General features: G+C 36.7%; 1 protein-coding gene across 2 annotated transcripts in view; it reads right to left on the minus strand.

The window, feature by feature from the left end:
• Nucleotides 1-18,940, minus strand: part of MYOF (myoferlin) — a 64,534-nt gene that overhangs the window by 43,476 nt on the left and 2,118 nt on the right. For both annotated transcript variants that reach the window (XM_010410496.4, XM_019293887.3), the window contains exons 2-9: nucleotides 14,312-14,367; nucleotides 13,341-13,432; nucleotides 6,928-7,036; nucleotides 5,617-5,701; nucleotides 3,387-3,547; nucleotides 2,753-2,881; nucleotides 1,201-1,263; nucleotides 1,039-1,089 (exon numbers count right to left, since the gene is read on the minus strand). In XM_010410496.4, the coding sequence (XP_010408798.3) occupies nucleotides 1,039-1,089; nucleotides 1,201-1,263; nucleotides 2,753-2,881; nucleotides 3,387-3,547; nucleotides 5,617-5,701; nucleotides 6,928-7,036; nucleotides 13,341-13,432; nucleotides 14,312-14,367 (746 nt within the window). The remainder of the gene's footprint in view (nucleotides 1-1,038; nucleotides 1,090-1,200; nucleotides 1,264-2,752; nucleotides 2,882-3,386; nucleotides 3,548-5,616; nucleotides 5,702-6,927; nucleotides 7,037-13,340; nucleotides 13,433-14,311; nucleotides 14,368-18,940) is intronic.

The following is an 18,940-nucleotide window of genomic DNA, read 5'->3' on the forward strand; positions in this document are numbered from 1 at the left end:
TGTCAGATCTGGACAAGATTGCATCATTCATTGTATCAGATGTCAAACATGTTCAGGAATGTAAGTATGTTTGCTCAAGGCAGTTGGGGCTAGTATTCATTGCAGGTAAAGTCTGAAAGGGCGATTTTCTAGACAGAATTACCCTTGTGGTTTCCTCTTGAAATGTGTGCCTGCAGGAAGAGAAAGTAGGTGAGCGACATGCTGTCACCTGCTTAGTGAATAATCAGTCTTTCACAGAGCAGTATACCACTGACCGAATCACTAGAAATCACAAAGAAAATAAGCAGGGAGAAGCAAAAAGCAACCAGCTTTGTGGCAGAAAGTGTTTCGTTTAGAAAAGAGCACTCTTCCCCCTTTGCATATTTTTGTAAAAAGCTGGTCTAGAGACCTAGTAAATTTATGCAGTACCAAATAAGCAAGCAGAAAAGACAGCCAGCACTGATACTGGAAGCGTTGTAACAGTGGATCCCAGCAGCCATTACAATTGCCATGGGAATTCTTGACAGGCAGATGTCTACTTTCCAGTGTTGATCATAACAAATCCAAATAAAGACCATCTCACTAATACCATCAGAAGCACAGAAACTACTTTAACTAAGAGAATTTTCCAACATCTCTTTTACTTAACTTCTGACCAAAGGAACTCCTCTCCACATCATTTGAGAATGTGTATCCTTAAGCCACCATACATATCACTATTCTGCCTATTAACTACCTAATAAAATTATCTCTTCAAACTCATCTCATACCAAATAATCATCTGACCTACAAAAGAAGAAGAAGTTACCTGGATGCAAATTAGAGAACTTGGTATATAAACCACACACATTTCTTTAACAATAACCTTCTACTCAAATAAAAAACCTGCTTACTAGTGTTTTGAGCAAATTGTCTCTACCTTGAGAAGCAAGACATCATCAGGTAATTCTTTGGCTCCATGAAAAAGAAGTATAAATTTAGACATTTAAAACTAGTACTTAAATTTTTTTTCCCATTTTATTTAATTTAGTCAAGATACAGAGTTTTCTTCATACCCACCTTAAATTCACCCATTAAACAGTCTGCTCGTAGAGAGTGAGAATCATACACCTAAAAAGACAAAGGAGCATGAACAGGAATGTTCCTAAACAACCTGGTGAAATGGCCAGAGGATGCTACAGGCATCCAGCAGCCTTGTGAACATGCACTGGTTTTTCTTACCCGAATGCTAACTGTTTCATCAAGCAACTCTAAAGGAGTCATGTGGACATTGTAGAAAAATATCTGTCAAGGTAAAAAACAAACAAAAAACCCCTGTCTTAAAATGACAAACACATAATTACCTGAACATAAAATGCAAAGACATTATTTTAAGAGGCATGCAAAGCATGCCAGATACAGTACTTTTACCCCGCCTCCTTGCTGGACAAGGGGTAAAAGTCCTTGCTGGACATACTATGTGGTAATTTGGTGCACAATGAAAAACCGAATTTAGTAAATTGTCTCAGTACAAAACAGACAAGATAGTCACAACTTCCATTTGAACAAACAAGGTCAGCATAACTGTGCTGCAAACTTCCAGCACTGCCCTTTGCTCCTTGCTCTGCACTTCATACTTTTCTCACTGGAACAACTTCAGAAACTATAAAGTTCATTTGCCAGGACAGTAAATCCTGGTCTAACCATCTCTGTTGTAGTTGTCAAAGAGGCCTTGTTTAGGGTTAGTGGTGACAGTGATTCTAATGATTTGAAGTTTTTTAAGACCATAGTAATAAATCTGATAGTTTGATAGCGTGAAGATATATATATAACATTTATTAGCTTGTTTTCATAATAGATCATGTCTCACTAAGTTTGGTCTTTGATCCCAGCTATACTCCAGTCAATATTTTATACAACAAAATGGAAGGGTACGTAAACATTGTCCCTCCTATTCCAGTTTAAGACTACAATGGATACTGAGACTGCCAAGGAATTGTTTCAATATAAGATGCAACTGGCTTTCTGCCCTCCCTATTTTTTCCATAGCTTCATAAATCTTGACTGCTACCTACAGCTTAGTTCACGTTTCAAAGTTTTATAATTTCCTTGGTCTTGCCTGTGTGTGTTACACATGCTTGCCACACAGTTCCAAAATCTGAATTTTCCACACATTCCCAGATATGAGAGTTATCATTTTCTCTATTACATTTAAGTTTTGCAACATTAGTCTTCCAGCTATGGGATCATTCTTGTGTCCCCTATGTGGTTTTGAATTCTCTCCTGTATTTCAGTGTGTTTGATGTACAGACCCCCTGTCTGGACAGAGAAATCTAGTTGTGCTTTTACAAATCATGGGTAGCAAGGCAATGATATTTCCAGATTTTGTGGCAGTCCTACTGACCCAAAGCACTGCACGGAGCACTCATCTGAATGTGCCATAGAGGTCTACAACGATTTCTAATTAATTTTTCTGTAATTTTTATGACCTGAACACAACTGTTCAAAGTGATTCTGCCAGATGGCCAACTGTACCAAAGAACGTGTTCCATATGTCTCATATGAAGTATGACTTTCCTCTAGATAGTTTTATCTGCTAAGACTGACTGTGACAGAGTTGTGTTTAGTGATGTGAATACATAAAGGGACTGGGAATGGCAAAATGCATGCTAGCCATAGTTACCCATAAATATTAGTAAATTCTTATTAATTGATCATAATGAAAGCTGTATTAACTATTTTTCTACATTTGATAGTCTCAGCATTTTAGCTACAGTGTTCTTACACCACTTACTTCATCAAAAAATGGGTTATTTCCTCTTTTGATCCTTGTCCGGTGTGTCTGACCACAAACGTGAACTTTGACTACTGGTTTTATGTTATTTCCAGGCAACTGACGACCTTCAATGATTCTAACACGAATCTGAAAAAAAAAAATCAAACACTTATATTAATTCATTCTCTATATTATCTATGATCCTGGTGACAACAATTCCTTATTATACCACTAAAAATATTAGCCAACACCTGAAGTAGCTGACAGATATGAACCAGACAGACTTTTCAAGCTTAATTATGACAGTAACTGTAATTTTACTTGAATTTTACAAGACAAGTTAGGGTTAATTATTTCACTAGTTTTTCCACTTGCCTTTACCATTTATTTTTAAAGCTGCTATAGTAGTTTGAAATCTATACAACTATACAGTAAATAAGGTTCATCCCTATTTCAGACAGAACTGTACAAAATTGGACACCTCAGTAACAGGAACATTTGAAGAATACCTTTGAAATACTGGCTTTCAAAAGAAGAGGCTAATTATCGTGCATTAGATAAGCTGACATTAAATTAGGTTCAGGCTATGTAAAAGGAGCAGTGTCCTGCTCAGCAGGAAAAGGGAACATCCAATATTTAATAAATCTATTACCTGAAAATCTTGCGGTTTGTTAGGAAGGACTCTCCGTGTTTTCTTTCCTTTGGTGATGCGTTTAGCTAGCTGGGCTTCCTTTGTGCCACTTGGAACTGTTGGTGTGATACCACCAACTGGACCATCCACCCCTTCCTCGTAACCTGCATCATCTTCTCCATCTCATACAGCAAAAAAACAGTGCAATTAATAAAAAAATAGCAGAGCTGCTGTTAAAGTTACAGGAGTCTGATATCCAAGAGTTCCACTAAAATTCTATTATTAGCTCACGTCAACAATTTTTTTGCCAACTACATGCTTCCAAGTCCTTCTGAAAGCTAGTCGTTTTAGCCTGCTTAAGAACAAGTTTATATCCTAACCAAACTACCTCTAGATCAGTCTTTCTTCTGGATGCAGGGTGTCTAATACAATTCCCATACACTTTTTTAATCAACTGATTGAAGCAAAGTTCAGCTGTAATCATCCCCTGAATAGTTCACAATACACCACAAGGGATTCATTTTATTCCAGCTGAATAAATACTGCTGTTGAATGAATCTTGCTGTTTCCCATCAGCAGGGCTAGGCTATAGCACAGCATCAGTTTTTAGTTCAGAATCTTGAATACATGAATACATTTAAGGTCTGCCATCCAAAACAAAATTCTGAATCCTTTTCCACAACATGTAAGTGCAGAGTAAGTTTTTTAGTAAGCCTCTTTGACAGTTCTGAAATCAGCATCCCTCTGTGGGAGACAGTTCTACAACCACATGACACTACAATACTGAATCATACTCTGAGATTCCAGTATTGCAAAATAGGATCCATAAATATCTAGACCACAAAAGTGGTCACTCCCTTGAGTTTCCAGCTTTTCTTAACTGCACAGTGACTATGGTAAAATTTGGAGGAAGAACGAGCTGTGTCTCTGGTGGTTGGCATTTAACAGAATGTATACTAGCTTCATGAATTACAGGCTAATGATCATCCTTCATGATCCTTGTAAGAGATGTGTAAAACCAGAGAGACTGACATACTACGTATTTTATAAGCAGAAGACCCCACCCCCCTCGCTAACATCTCTCAAAATGCATTTGCCTGGATGGATCCATGCAGCTGATTACATAACCTAGCACTTAATTTTTAATTCCTAAAATGGAGCTGTAGCTATCACAGTTGGGATACTGATTTCATTTCATGGGAAATAGGTATTTACAATAATTAACTAAGGTGTGTTTGATTTCACGCTGAAATAATTTTCATGCAGTTGCTGCACACTAGCTAAAAACCCTGTCATTTTTTATCTGTGTCTTAGAGTTCAAAAACATTTTAAAAGCTATCAAAATAATCTCATAAAAGTGAATTTGCATTTTTAGCCTTCAAGTCCACATTTCTCTAAAATGTGCAGTAATTTAACACACAGCTTTTGTGTTCATATTACTTATCCTTCCACTCTCCAAGAACACCTAAGTGAAGACAGTGGAACTAAAATTTCTCTCCTGTGGACTCCTGATTTCAATTTTTTCCTTCTTATGTTATTATCTATCACCAAATAATGGTCAAACTGGTTTAGTTCTCTTCAAACACATAACATTTATTAAACTTCCTTCTTTCTGAATGAACACAGCCTTGATATTAGGCTTATTATTTGCCTGTCAACTGCAAAAGCTTATTACTTCACAGTTCTTTTAAGAGTCTGGAAAACTAGAAGATCTCAAAAACACTCTCAGCAAAAGCCTGGTAAATATGATATATAGAGAGACCAACGAATATTCCCTACTGATCACAGTATTTCACTGGCTAGTCAAATATCAACCTAATATAAAACAGTGTCTTCCAAAACGTAATCATTCTATAAGGGAAAAGAGGTTTAATTAATCAAGAAAATTTTTTTCACAAAGCTCCCTGACATTGAAAGTAATAAATGGGACTTCTCTGCTTTTTGGTCAGCCCTAAAATTGCAGCAGATAACTGCAGTTTCCTTGAGCATTCAAAAACCTTTCTTTCCTAAACAAAAGCCATTTTGAAAGTTTTTAAGCAAATAGAGAAAATTATGCTAAAATCCACTTTATGCCAGGAAATGCCAATTTTTTTCTTAGCTTCTGACTCATCCTTAATTTCTTTAAAAATCGCTATCTGGCAGTCTTGACATGCTTGCTTCTGGTGAACAGTGCTGCTGAATCACTTTCTTGCCTTACCTTAAACAGCTCCAAGAGATTTAACAATAATGTTCTGAGAAAAGATTGAAATACCTTCCTGTGCACTGGTCCCTCCTGGATCAGTTGGATTTGCAGGTCCAGCTGGTGGCTCATATCCTACTACCAAATCAATTGTTGCCTAAAGAGAAATACACTTTTTTATGTGGCCCACAGTATTCACAACAGTTGATTTAAGCAGTAAGTTGTTCTAACACTGTACGTGAATAGTTAACTATTCACAGCCACAACAGTTTTTAAAAGTTTCAGCTAGTAAATTAATGAACTATTATTAAGCTATATGTATATACAAACAATAAAGATTACACAATTTGCAGCTAATGGACTAGGTTCTAAAATAATATCTAACAAATGGAGTTTGCTGTGTTTATATTTAGAAAAATCTGTCACAATACAAGCATGTAAGATGTTCTACAGGTGTTAATTTTAGTTCCACAATATTCATGGCAGAAAGGTGACATCCTAAATTTGCAGAGAGAAAAACAAAGGCAGTAGAGAAATAACGCTATCTCATCAACAACTTAACGAGTCTGAACTGTCAGTAAAATTTCCTATCTGGCTTTTCCAATTGCTTGTTCGCATCTCCATCCTGGAAGAAAAACACCACATTATTTTCCATTCAAATTATAGAATTGTCTTTTTTTTGCTTGACTGTGGTTTTGGATGACTGAACAAACCATTATTATTCCTAGTTGCCAGAGTAACATGAGGAGTCAGCAAAAAAAGCCCAACCCTGTGACCAACTAATCATGATATTAAACTGCAGCTGATGAGATACTGAAATTACGCTTAGAGCCTCTCATTATTGAAGTGTACTAGAATGCAGTATGAAATGCCTTAACAGCTACACTGCACAAACACAGTAAAGTCCCAGGTTCCAAAAACTACTTAATACATAACTAAGCTAATAACCATTTAAATTTAAACATGTTCTAAATCAAGTAAAGCAAGTTCTTGTGTAACTTTCTGAATGGAGCTGGCAGTGAACATATACATGATCATGTGCCTTCTAGAACCAGTGCTATAACACAAGTAGCTGTTACAAAGCATATGGCAAAAAAGGTGCATATGGGAACTCCATTTGGTATTTGGAAAATGTACTTTTTCAACATCAGGGTGATTTCCATGCATACTCTAAGGAATGGCCCATATTACTTGTAACACATATATACAAATACATGACATAGACAGAGGAAACAAAATTGTATAGACATAGTTATCTCTGGTTATAAATTTCCTCTGTCTGGAGTTTTTGCTAGAAATTTCCAAGCATTAAATTGGTATTAGCCTTGTGCTGGAGCATTTTGATGAAGAATACCGCAAAATAAGAAAATGTAAGTCACTCACTCCAGTTTCTTGTCCTCTTTCATTTAGTAGAGGTATGAGTTTGAAGGGAAAAGATCTGCTTTGGTTACCTACGAGATCCTTAAGTGCTACAGACGCACTGCCAATTAATCTGAAATTAAATAAAAATCATTATTAGAATGCAAGTATAAATCAAACAGAGGCTCCCATTTTTCTTTTGCTAGCATCTGTTAGTCAACCAAGTAACTCCAGCCATTACTTGCAAACTCTAAGCACAACAAAAGACCATTGCAAATGCCATGTAATGATTGTGTACTAGTAATCTGTAATTTCTGTTTCATTACACTTAAATGCGTTGGTGTTCTTTATGGCAGCCACAGCTTTAACCAAACACAGTACCTTTTAAAGAGGTTAAAAAACAAATTATTTTTAGCGTTATTTTTGAAAATAATGTTCTGCATAACTTTCAACAGCCATATCAGTTATTTCCACCACTGAATTCTCATTGGTAAGCTAAAGGATATAATACTTTCTTTCCCTATACAGATTTGCAAATTCTCAGGTGAGAAGTAGTGAATAAAAACTAGGTATGACAGCTGTTGTACTACACAGAAAGAGATACAAAGCCAGAGACATCCATGTCTTTGTAATGAAAACAGTGAAACAAAACAAATGCACATCAATGTTCTTACTAGAAAATTTCAATGTTAATCTGCTTGCTCATACTCTGCATTTTGGAACAGGTTCATCTTCTTACTTCTAAATTCTCAGAACATTTCTTATGGTTCTAGAGGGGTCTACCAAAGGAAGGTTTCAAAGGGATCTGACATGTGGTAGACTCTTCTGAACTACTTCTGCCTACTTTGGGACTGCATTTGTCACTCCCACCATCTCCCAGAAAGATGAAAATCGCATGTACTTTTAACCTTAGAGACTACTTTGAGGCATAATTTCTCAGTGTGGTACTGGTCTCATGATACCTGGCACTGTATTTCATTCCCATGGTATGTAGTAAGAGTTTACTCCCCTACTGAAGTGGATTGCTGGAATAACTGAGATTTTTTTCAATGAAAAAAAAAAAAAGCCAAGATAATTTAACCCTGTAAATATTTCAAAGAACATGTGTTACAAATAAAATACCAGCTTTGTTGCCAAAGCAGAAAAAAGATCTGTACACAGAGAATCTAACTGAGGTCCCCTGAAGTTACAGAGCTTTTTCATGGAGCAGCTAAGGATGCAAGGGTATTTTCTGACGTGCAGCAAGAGCACTGCTATAGCTACTCTTGCATACTGTGTCATGAGAACATAAATTATTTTTTTGCAAAGTACATTAGGATACCTAACCATAAAACAAGAATTTCCTGCAAATATACCTTCCAGGCATTACACATCCACATCACAACTTCTGTTTAGCTGCAGAAACTTACATATTTTGAGGTGCCATAGAAGGGAAAACCCAACAAGACTACCCATAAGCAGCTAGGCCAAATCTGATTCTAGAGAAAGAAAATACTTTCCTACGCACATTTGTAGAAAAATTATATAGACTTGACATTTTGATTTGATATGAGCTGGAGTGACAACTTCAAAAACATTATCAATTCAGAAGCCGCCCAAAATAATCTCAAATCATCAGGGTGAATGTTTCAGCAACCACACCCTCCTATCTAGTGACATTAACTCAAGAATTGCTGTTCACCTGTAGTGCTTTTGAAATTTTCCACTGTACATTTCCATTTCTACATCCTCATCCATCCTGTACAAATGATAACTGCATGCATTTGAATGCATAGTAACCATTTTTAAAATAGTGATCACTGATGTTCAGAAGACTGAAGAGGTAATCAGTTACATAGACTTCTTGCTTGCAACCAGCTGCCTCTATATATATATATATGCCTTTATTTCCCCTTTCTTTAGCATGTTTGGCCACAATAGTCTCCAGTCTTTTTCCACTCAAGCAAGACTGAGAAATTTAATATTCGGTCTACAAACTTAGTCTGCTTCTAAGCTTTAGCCAAATTCTAAGCTTTGGGCACTATTCTGCCTTTCCCAAAGTCGTCCTGTTCGCTGGATTCCGGATGTTTCACCCCTCCCTTAGCAGAACCACAGAACTAATGAGGCTGGAAGGAATCACTCATGATCATCTAGTCCAGTGCCTCTGCTCAAGCTTAGTCAGCTAGAACAGGTTACCCATGACTACGTCCAGTCTGGTTTTGATCATACAGCTACTTAACGACTGAAGTAATACATTCCAAAGTAACAAGGAATGCCTCAGAGTCATCCTTAGGTCTCATCTTTGTCACTCATACACAAGTCTTAGAGAAAGCCTTTTTTCCAACATGCTTCTGTCAGGTCTCTAACCTTTGGGCTAAGTCAGCTAAGTCAGATCTCAGGAGCTGTTGTGAGATCACATCCATCACCAGTTCATTGATGTTTAGTGCTTTGCTGCAAGGTCTGCTCCTGTACTTCCCTCCGATAGGTAACTAGACCCACTGTATGGCTACTGTGAAATTCCTGGGTTCCTCCAAACTCTGAAGACTCTTTACCTTCAGGCAGGATTGTATGTGATCTCCATCTGAAGTCATGACTTACAAGATGACAAGGAATCCTTCCCTTCCAGCACAGCTGAAAAGACTTTCTGCTACCTGTTCATTGTCAAAGGACACTGTTCTTTGCTGGACCTATTTCAGCTTTCTTCCTCTTGCCTGAGCAGATTGACATTTGCCCATTTAATTCCAGATCACACTAGCCCCTTGACACCATCAATTGGGACACTTTGCCACCGAAATAGCTTAATGCATCCTCTGACCTTTTGTTCATCAGCTGTTTTAGCAGAAGACCAAAGCAAATGAGTAAATGTTTAAGTACCTTTTTGGCCATCCCTAAGACTTCTATAGGTATAATGCCCAATCAGTCTGGTCTCTTAAACTTCGCCAGCTTTGCAGGAGTAAAGTAAAAATCCTGTCCTGCCACAAGCAGTTTAAACATTCTGGTCTACCACCGGAGAAGACACCAAAAATAAATGCAAAGTTCCTATTCAGAAGCTGATTTTGAACCTTACCAGGCCTATGATGGTTTCCCTGCAGTGATCAAAGGAAAGTACTTAGTTTATAAGCATGAAATCAATGAACTACTGATGACCAACTACTAAACACGGAGTTGCATTTGTGCCAAAGCTAATTAATCCGTTAGTGCTGTGGTTAGCACTTCCTGTTAGCTGCCTAAATAACCAAGCGAAGTGAAACTTCACACCCATGTCTGGATCCGGAAGTGCTAACTCACAGTACCACCCATTTTATTATTCCTCTTGGTTTGAAGGTAGCAATCTATATCAAATTCTTTACCCTATCATGTCCTCTAGCTGCTTACATGCTACTTATACTGGAAGCCTCAAGGTTTAAATTACTCAAGAGTCAAATATTTAAATTATTTTCATCTATTTTTGAGGGTTTATTTTGGCAGAGGTTTGTATTTATGATTCTCATCAGCAAACGTGATTCTACACTGCAGCTACAATTACTATACTCAATCTTTCTTTCTCAGTGTGTATATTTCATTATAGACTATGCTACAAGACCCAACACCTACCTTCTGTTATTGCTGCTATGTTTAACTATTTTTATTAAGAAAAACCTCTATTTTATCTTTACTTATTTGATAATACTCTTTGCAAGAACAAACTTTCAAAAAGAAACAAAACATGGATACTGTTTTGAACAAGGAAGGAAAGTCCAAAACTGAACCTTGAACTGTCTAGATCTTTCATACCGTGGATGCAAGGAAAGTCTGCAACTATGTACAGTCACACTGATGCGGAAAAGAATCCACACAAAAGGGCACAGCTGTAGGAGGATTTAAACAATCTGGAAATTATTTAACTATGACAAATACTTAGCAATGATTAAATAGTTTGCTGCACTGCTCATTTGTAGCTGAATTTTTCTGTTAGAGCAAAGGGTGTGCCCAATCTGTTTTTCCTACCTCACTAGGTTACTAACTACACAAAGGACACGGGGAAAAACATAATCTCAACTCTTTCTCCTAACTTCACAGGGACAACTGACATTTCTGTGGGGTTTTTGGGATGTTTTTAACTGCATAGATTTGTGTTCTGAGAACTTGAAATCTTTCTACTAACAGTATTAGATGTAATAGAAAACAGATGTGTTCTCTTTTCAAACATCTTTATGCCGGAAAATCTAACTAAGCATGAATCATACGAGTCCTCTGGTTTATTCCTATGATGGTCTGTCTGTGTACAGTGGTTTGCTTTATTTATCTTTTCCAAGTATTGTGACTTTTCACCATGAAGAGCACTCATTAACCCATCTGCTAAAGTGTAGTGATCCTGTAAATGAAGCAGTAAATTCTCTCTCCAGGAAAAAAAAGAAATGGAAAAATATCCAAATGTTCTTTCAGGCTTAATTTACAGAAACATGCCAAAGTAATGAGTTCAGTGCCTTGGCACAGTGTAAAAGCAGAATAACATCCACTGTACTCCTCCTCCTGCATCAGTTTAAGAATGGACTGGATTAACAGCTGTTTCAGCTTCTAGGAGCTGGAACAAATCACGCCTTTTATTGCAATCTTCTGTTCTATTGTTCCAGAAGGTAGTACAGGTTCTGTAGTCACCTCCTGGGCATAGCAACAGACCAGGTGCCTGGAACCAGTCAGGACTAAGAGTGCATGGAACAGCAGAGTGTGGATTGGCTAGGAGCCTTGTGAGTGAGGAGCCAGAGAGGGAGGCTGGGCTGAGAAACACAGCGCTCTGCTTCTGGCCTACACTGCAGCACAGACAGCAGCAGAACATTTGAGCAAAAGTTGGCACTACTTTGAAAGTAACAAAAGCAATCCTCACTGATTATTTTCCTCCAGAAGAAAGAAAATAAAGCCAAAGACATGGTGTAGGTTCTTTTCATTGCTCGTTCTCAGGCAACAGAGGCTCCTAGAGATACTCTTTACCCTCAAAAGCTAAATCCAAATTCAATCTAGATTTAAAAATAAAATATATAAAAGCACAAATCTCTAAAGGGAAGATTGTTGACTTCGACTCAAATCCCACTTAGCTTAGACACCTAATACACCTCCCAGGTTAATGGGTCTACTTGCGGATGTCAAAAGCACACAGCAAACAGTGAGTTTCTTAAATTGTCAACAGAATAGCCCTCAGTTGTAAGGACCTCAGATAGGCACTGTGCTCCACCTTTCCAATCCTGAACAAACCATGGGAGTGTTATTTGCACACTCTTCCACTGAGCACTGCTTTGAAATGCTGCAGCACTTCAGACATGTATCTAACTATAGACTTTTCCTTAAATATTAAAAGAGGATACTGCGAAAAAATAGCCAAGCTATGATATGGTAGACCTAAATCTCTCTCCAACTCAGTAAACAGAATCAGTAACTCCACAGAAATACAGGTTATGCCTACATGCAATTGGTAGGTGAAAAACTTATTCCACATTCCCTCCTTTCATGTACTCTTTCATCTAAATGTGAATGTACATTAGTATCAAATCTCTTCAGTTGTTACAATGCTTTGTGTCTTTAAAAGAACTACAAGATGCTATTTCCTATTACCATGTAACAATCAGGATGCCTGCTCGTGTATTTCTCACTTCTCACTCCCTTATCCTGTTTCCCTGCCAATATCCCTTCCAAAGACACCGCACATTGCAAATATTTGGCTGTTATTGAGGATCTGTTTTTAAAGAGCTTTACTTTGAAGGTGTTACTCTGGCTTTGATATGAACAACTTTCTGTGCATAAACCCAAGCAAAACAAATAGGCATTTGCACAAGCTGGGGGTTAAGAGTTACAAATATGAGTCTAGATGATATTTACAAATACAATTTGAAGAAAACCAACCATATGACTGCTAAACTTTGAACCCATGTACAGAGTGAAACAATTTAGGTGCTTCAGATAATCACTTTCCTTTATTTTCTGATACATTATAAAGTCCACTGCAAAATTCTGATTACTGGCAAGCTTTCATATCTCAAGTTTTGAGATTTCCATAAAGTCAGAGGCATGCAATATATTCCTGCCTAACTGACCTGCAGGAATCTCAAGAATGAGAGACCTGAGGGCACTGGCTTGATTCACAGTGATTTTACGACAGAGCTGTTGGAGTATTGTAAAAACCTGAATCCACATGCTGGGAGGAGGCAGAGAGTAGTAAAGAAAAGCTAACAATGGAATTGGCCTACTATGAGTAAACATGAATGTTTGCCTAATATATATGAAATCTGTCATGAATAAAAAGAACAGAGATGATGTGTTCATACTCTCTTCTAAAACAGCAACAGCGAACACTACTTGGAATTGACAGAAAAGAGAGAGCACAGCAAACAGCAGCTATCAGTTCCATTTTCCCCTGTACTGCTGTATTGGAAGTCATGTTTAGTACTGGGGGGGAAGGAGGTAGGGAGAGGGAAGAAGGAACATACTTGTTTTGTCCAATTGTTTCAAAATCCTTCACAATAATTGTTAGGGAAGATGAATTATCCAGAGGAATTCCTTTCAAGTCAAACTCAACAATCTGAACAAAAAAAAATGGACCAAACACAAATTATAATTACAAGTTACGAAAAATTACCAGCAGAGTAGCATATACAACAAAATTATTCAGAAATAAATTTTGCATTTAGTGAGAGACCAAATCCAGCTTACATTTGCAAAAGCAAACTAAAAAATGATCATAGCATTTGCTCATAGCAAATGTATTTGATTTGCTAATTACTAGCAACAATAGCACAATTAAATTGTTTAATAGTGAGCCATAATTTCTTTTGCAGTTCCACTTCCTCACACTATTGTCTTGTTATTCGTAATATCTGATGTTAGTCCCCTTCAATATTGGCTGAATTCAGTTGCTATTGAATTTAAACAAATAGTTGTAGGGTCCCTTTCTTTGTAATTCTAATTACAAAATATAAGAAAAATATTTAACTTTCATTTATCTTTGTAAAAAAACACTGCCAAGAAAACATTTTCCCCATGAAAAATATTACTGAAGATGCAAAATAGGACTAGGTCTACAAATAAGCCATGAGGATTTTCAACACATAAGTCCTTCTAAATCTGTATGATTTTTCCTGGTATATAATAAATTATCCCATTTTGTTCCCATACATGTGACTAAACAATGGCTCAGTATCATTGTCATCAAAAGAAAGTGGGAACAAAACCAGGCCACAAACTCATCAGTTATCCATCTAATTTCACATCAGCACATTACTTGATGAATTGTAATACACGGTGCAAGACGAATCCATTCACCTGCATTTGCTAACACCTTGAAAGAACAGGTGGCATTAGATCCTCTTTCCAACAACATACTCAACTGTTGAAACTGACTTAATGACTTTACAAGCATTCTGTCTTAAAATGACCAAGAATTTATTTTTTAAAAAATTACCTCATTCCAAACAGGATTGAGTTCATTTTCAATTTTCTTTGTTTTCTTTTTTTCATCTGCAAATACAAACAAAGCGTGATTATTTGTTTTTGCTAAAGCACTACAAAAACAAAATATTTTTTCCTTTCACTTTTCTAAAGAAGGTTTGAGCTTTAAACCAAATGTTCCAATTCTTTTTACCTCTTCCAGATGTTGCACGTTTTACAATGAAAAAGTCCCCTGGGGAATTTTAGTAGTTGAGGCTTTTTTTTCTGTTTTGTTTAAACATAGCTAGATGTATTTCCAAAAAGCAAAATAAATATTTAGGTTTCTCAACCTTTTATGACCCTTAGCTTCAGCTTCAATAATGATGAAAAAAGACAGATTAAAAGACTTGGAGACGTCAAACCAAATGGCAACCTCTAAGTGATAGCAGTAAAGTACTACTTTTGAAAGTAGTAAACAAAATGTGTTACATATTTACCATATATGAGTTACAAAATATTTTTGAATGTTTAGCTCTGGAATAAAATCACATGGAAAGAAATCTTAAGAAGATACGCTTACAGTGTCAGCACTGTCTGGTTTAAATGAGCAAATATTAGAAGAAATACACATGCATGTAAGAGGAAATGCAATCCTTCCTGAAAAGATGGTTTCCAGAGGTTATGCAGATATGACTTCACCAAACTTACTGTGGCCTAAAAATTACAAAAATTAAAAATCTTCCATACTTCATGGTAAAATTTGCATTTGGGCAAGCTAAAAATCACTGGAATGTGGGTTGAGGTGCAAATTATGCATAGCCTGGCATTATTTATCCTGTTCAGTTATGATATATGTATATAGCTCTGATTGAGAACGAGTCTTTTGACACTCAGAAGCACAAAAGAGCACAGGCTCTTTAAACAGAGATTGCATATATTAGACATAACAAACAAGCATATTTAAGTACAGTCACTAAACCAGCTGCTAATCTCCAAAATGCTCAGCCACCACAAGAAGGCCAAGCTTCAGACACACTCCACATCTTTAAGGACTCCAGTAAAGATAATTGCATTTTTGTTATTTGAAATTATGACTATACTTAGCCTGGAAAATGTTGCAAAGGCCTGGGGAACAGAGTAAAGATATGCCAAATGGGCAAGTTCATGTACCTACTAGTCAGGCAGCAGACTGTGGTGGCTCTTATTATCGGATGAGAGTGGGATGTACTGAAAAAGTCAGCCCATGCTGCAAATTGCAAAAACTGACTCCCATTTATGTAACAGGAATTGTCTACAAGTTATACAGGATATTGACTCATGTTATAGGACAAAGGAAAGAGCTTTCATAACATACCATACTGTGGACTGACATTTTGCAGAACAAAGCACTAATTAACAAGCTAGTGAGAGAAAATCAACTTCATGCTATCTAATAGGAGCCAAAGCATTTTCAAAACTGAGTATCCCAGAATATCTGGGGTTGGGCACTGATACCCCAAGTGTCCCTAGAAGCTGGGAGATGAAAAGATGTTTTCACTGCCAGTGAAAAAAAAGAACAGTTACAGCTGTTTGTAAAGGAGATAGTGAATTACAGACCTGATTCTGATGGGACTAATGGATAGAAGTCCTATGATCCCTGCCTAAGCTAAAATGTAACTCTCTAAGGTAAGGAGAGTCCTGGCTTGAACAACATTCAGAACAATTCTTGACAAGGTGCTGAATTTTCCACTCTGAATTATCCATTTTCACAAAAGCAAGATTTGTTTCCACTAATATGCATATTCTAGATTACACTGAGAAGAAGAACTTTTTCTGTTATGCATCTGTGTGAAAGTTGGATGAAAAAACACTGGGAAGCATAGCTTACATTGGGTTTTAGTTGTAATTTTAGTCAGTCAGAGTGTGACATTCACATTCCTCAAGGATATATTTTGCATATATTCTCTTCTCTTTACTGACTTTCTTTTTATTACACTCTTATCTGTATTTTAATGTACTGGGTGGTGGTGGTATTTGTTTTTAAGCTGTTGCCAAATCTCTTTCTTCTTCCAGTCAAAAATCTCCATTGCCAAACAAGTGGATTGCTCAGTTATTCCAGGAGCTCACGTAAGTTTCAGGTCCTCAGGCTGTTTTCCTCTTCTGGTAATGATTGCAGCTATAGCAACCAAGACTAAACCACATCAGGATAAGCTGTACAATAGGGCCAGACACCATTTTTAGTGTGGCCCTACCACGAAATAAGAAATTATAGTGGATACAGGTAGGACACTCTATAGACTTGTTTCTTTAAAAACTAACTACAGTAACTGCGGTACTGTAGAAGAAATCACTGTTTGCTTTATCTTGATGGAGGCGTTATATTACCTTATATTATAACTTGCTAGTTAATATACCCAAGTGGAAACGACTGTTATAAGAATTTAATGGCCAATGAGTTGACTCAGTGTCCAAAAAAATTAAGATGAGCTGTTTGCATAATAACTGTTCCATCATTAAAAAGATAATTATAGTATAGCAAACCAATCAATGTTTCCATCTTTTTTCTTTCTATTGTAATTAGCATTTTAATCAACATCAGCAGGTGGGGAATAGCAGAAACAAACATTATCTTCTACAACAGTCCTAAGTCTAAGATTTAAGAGAGTTAACTAGGTATCCCATAAAACTTTTGTCAAAGTAGAATTAAGATAGCATGGTAGCAGCAATTGCAGGACCAAATGGGCAGACCTCCAAAACCCTGGAAATTAAATTTAGATAATTTAACTCTCTGCAGAACAGAAAATACAAATTTAATGAATAATTACACTCTAAAACTGTTTTCTTTCACACACTGAAATATAAACTAAAATAGCTATGAACTACTGCAGGCCTGCTGAAAAGCTCTTAGATTAACCACAAATAGAAAAAGCAGTTTTATTCAAGTTGGCCCAATCAAAATAAATGCCATTTCACCTCAGTTTTTACTGCATAAAGTGGAATGAGGCAGTCAAAGGGAATGATCAAAGCAGTAAATATCCTATTATTGACTGCACATACAAGCAATTGAATCAATTTTTACACCCTGAGACAAGAATCTAACAAAACAAAGCAATTATACTGATTTGTTATCACTTAGTGTCAGTTTAGCAAATGGCAACAGTTTTTCATATTAATTTGACCAATGATTTGTCTCCCATTGAGTGACAAACTCAGAATCCTGCAAGAACAGCACCCAGTTCCAGATAGCGATATTCATTTACTCTCAGAGTGTTGTTCTCTTTGAACTGTGAGCTGTTCTTAAAGTAAATAAAAATTCCATCCCATTGGACTGGACATAAATGTGTAAAAAAAAAGTTAAATGCTTGCACAAAACTCCTCTGCTATATCAGAACAGAAACAGCTGCCTATTTCCTCCTAATATATATATATATATCACTGTAATAACTAATTGGCTGCCCAGTCTGTAACCAGTTTAGTTAAACAAATTGGATGAAATCTATCCTATTCATAGATTAAACCATATTAACTTACGTGTCTTAACATATAAAACATTTGCAGTCACTTTCATACTAACAGTTTCATGGTCATAAGCTTTTTCTTCACAGCATGGCTGTAAAGGTCTGAGACTGAAAGACTGTGTTTCCGTGGGAGTCTTAAATTTACTGAACCTGACATCAGCAAAGGCCCTGTAAATTAAAATTTGAACAAAATACTGTTCTAATGAAATGCCAACTTCCACAGCAATTTTCTGTCAAATGAGTGCTGTTCACTAAGACTTCACCAAGAACACTCCAGAGTCAAACAAAAACATGAAAATGTGCTGCAGCACCATGGCCAAAGTCCTGCAAATGCCTCAGTTTTTCCCAGCCTAGAACACGTACTCCCAAGTGTGTTTTTATGTCCCCCAGGATTTACATTGGGTAGGGACTAAAGTTAAAGATTTATGCCCTTTGACATAAATCTTCCCAAAATAAAACTGGTTTCCTATCTCTACACACTAACAGGGTGAGGGGGGAACCAGCAGTGTATATATAAAAAAATCTATAAACATAAACAGCCAGAAGTTGAACATATTTCAGATATGACCCTATGCTCTTGCACTTGGTAACCAGGCACTCCATGTACAAATTAAATCAGAGCTGCTTAATAGCTGGTAAAAGCCTGGTATTTTCTGTCCCACTTGAATCACCCTGGATGGGAAGCAAAAAATCAGACTGTTGGTATGTAGTAAAATCACATGAATAGAAGTGGCAGGATAATGAGAAATTAAATATCCTAGTAAAAACCTGTCACAATTATGAAGCTGACACTGGTTAACCATGTTTGGGAACACTAAAAATGCCAATTATAGTACATAAAGGATAAATATAAATTCATTCCTTTAATATCTGTTGTCCAATTCCTGTGTTTGGATAACTGAAGAACTGAAAAACAAATCCAGAGATGCAGAAAAAAAATATCTGTAACTCACATTTACTAGGTAAAAGTGAACTGCATTAGAGCACATAGTAGGAAGAAAAGGTTACAAGGAGGGATTAAACAGACACTTAAGCATAAAGAAGGGAAGGCATAAACCAGATCTGGAGTAGGAAACTGCAGGAACAGAGGCAATACAGAAAAGCAAAACTGTGGCAGGAAAGCAAAGAAAGGCAAGGAACTGAAATGAGAAAATGGATACCTAAGA

The sequence above is a fragment of the Corvus cornix genome, chromosome 6 (assembly GCF_000738735.6).
Source record: "Corvus cornix cornix isolate S_Up_H32 chromosome 6, ASM73873v5, whole genome shotgun sequence".
Lineage (NCBI taxonomy): Eukaryota > Metazoa > Chordata > Aves > Passeriformes > Corvidae > Corvus > Corvus cornix.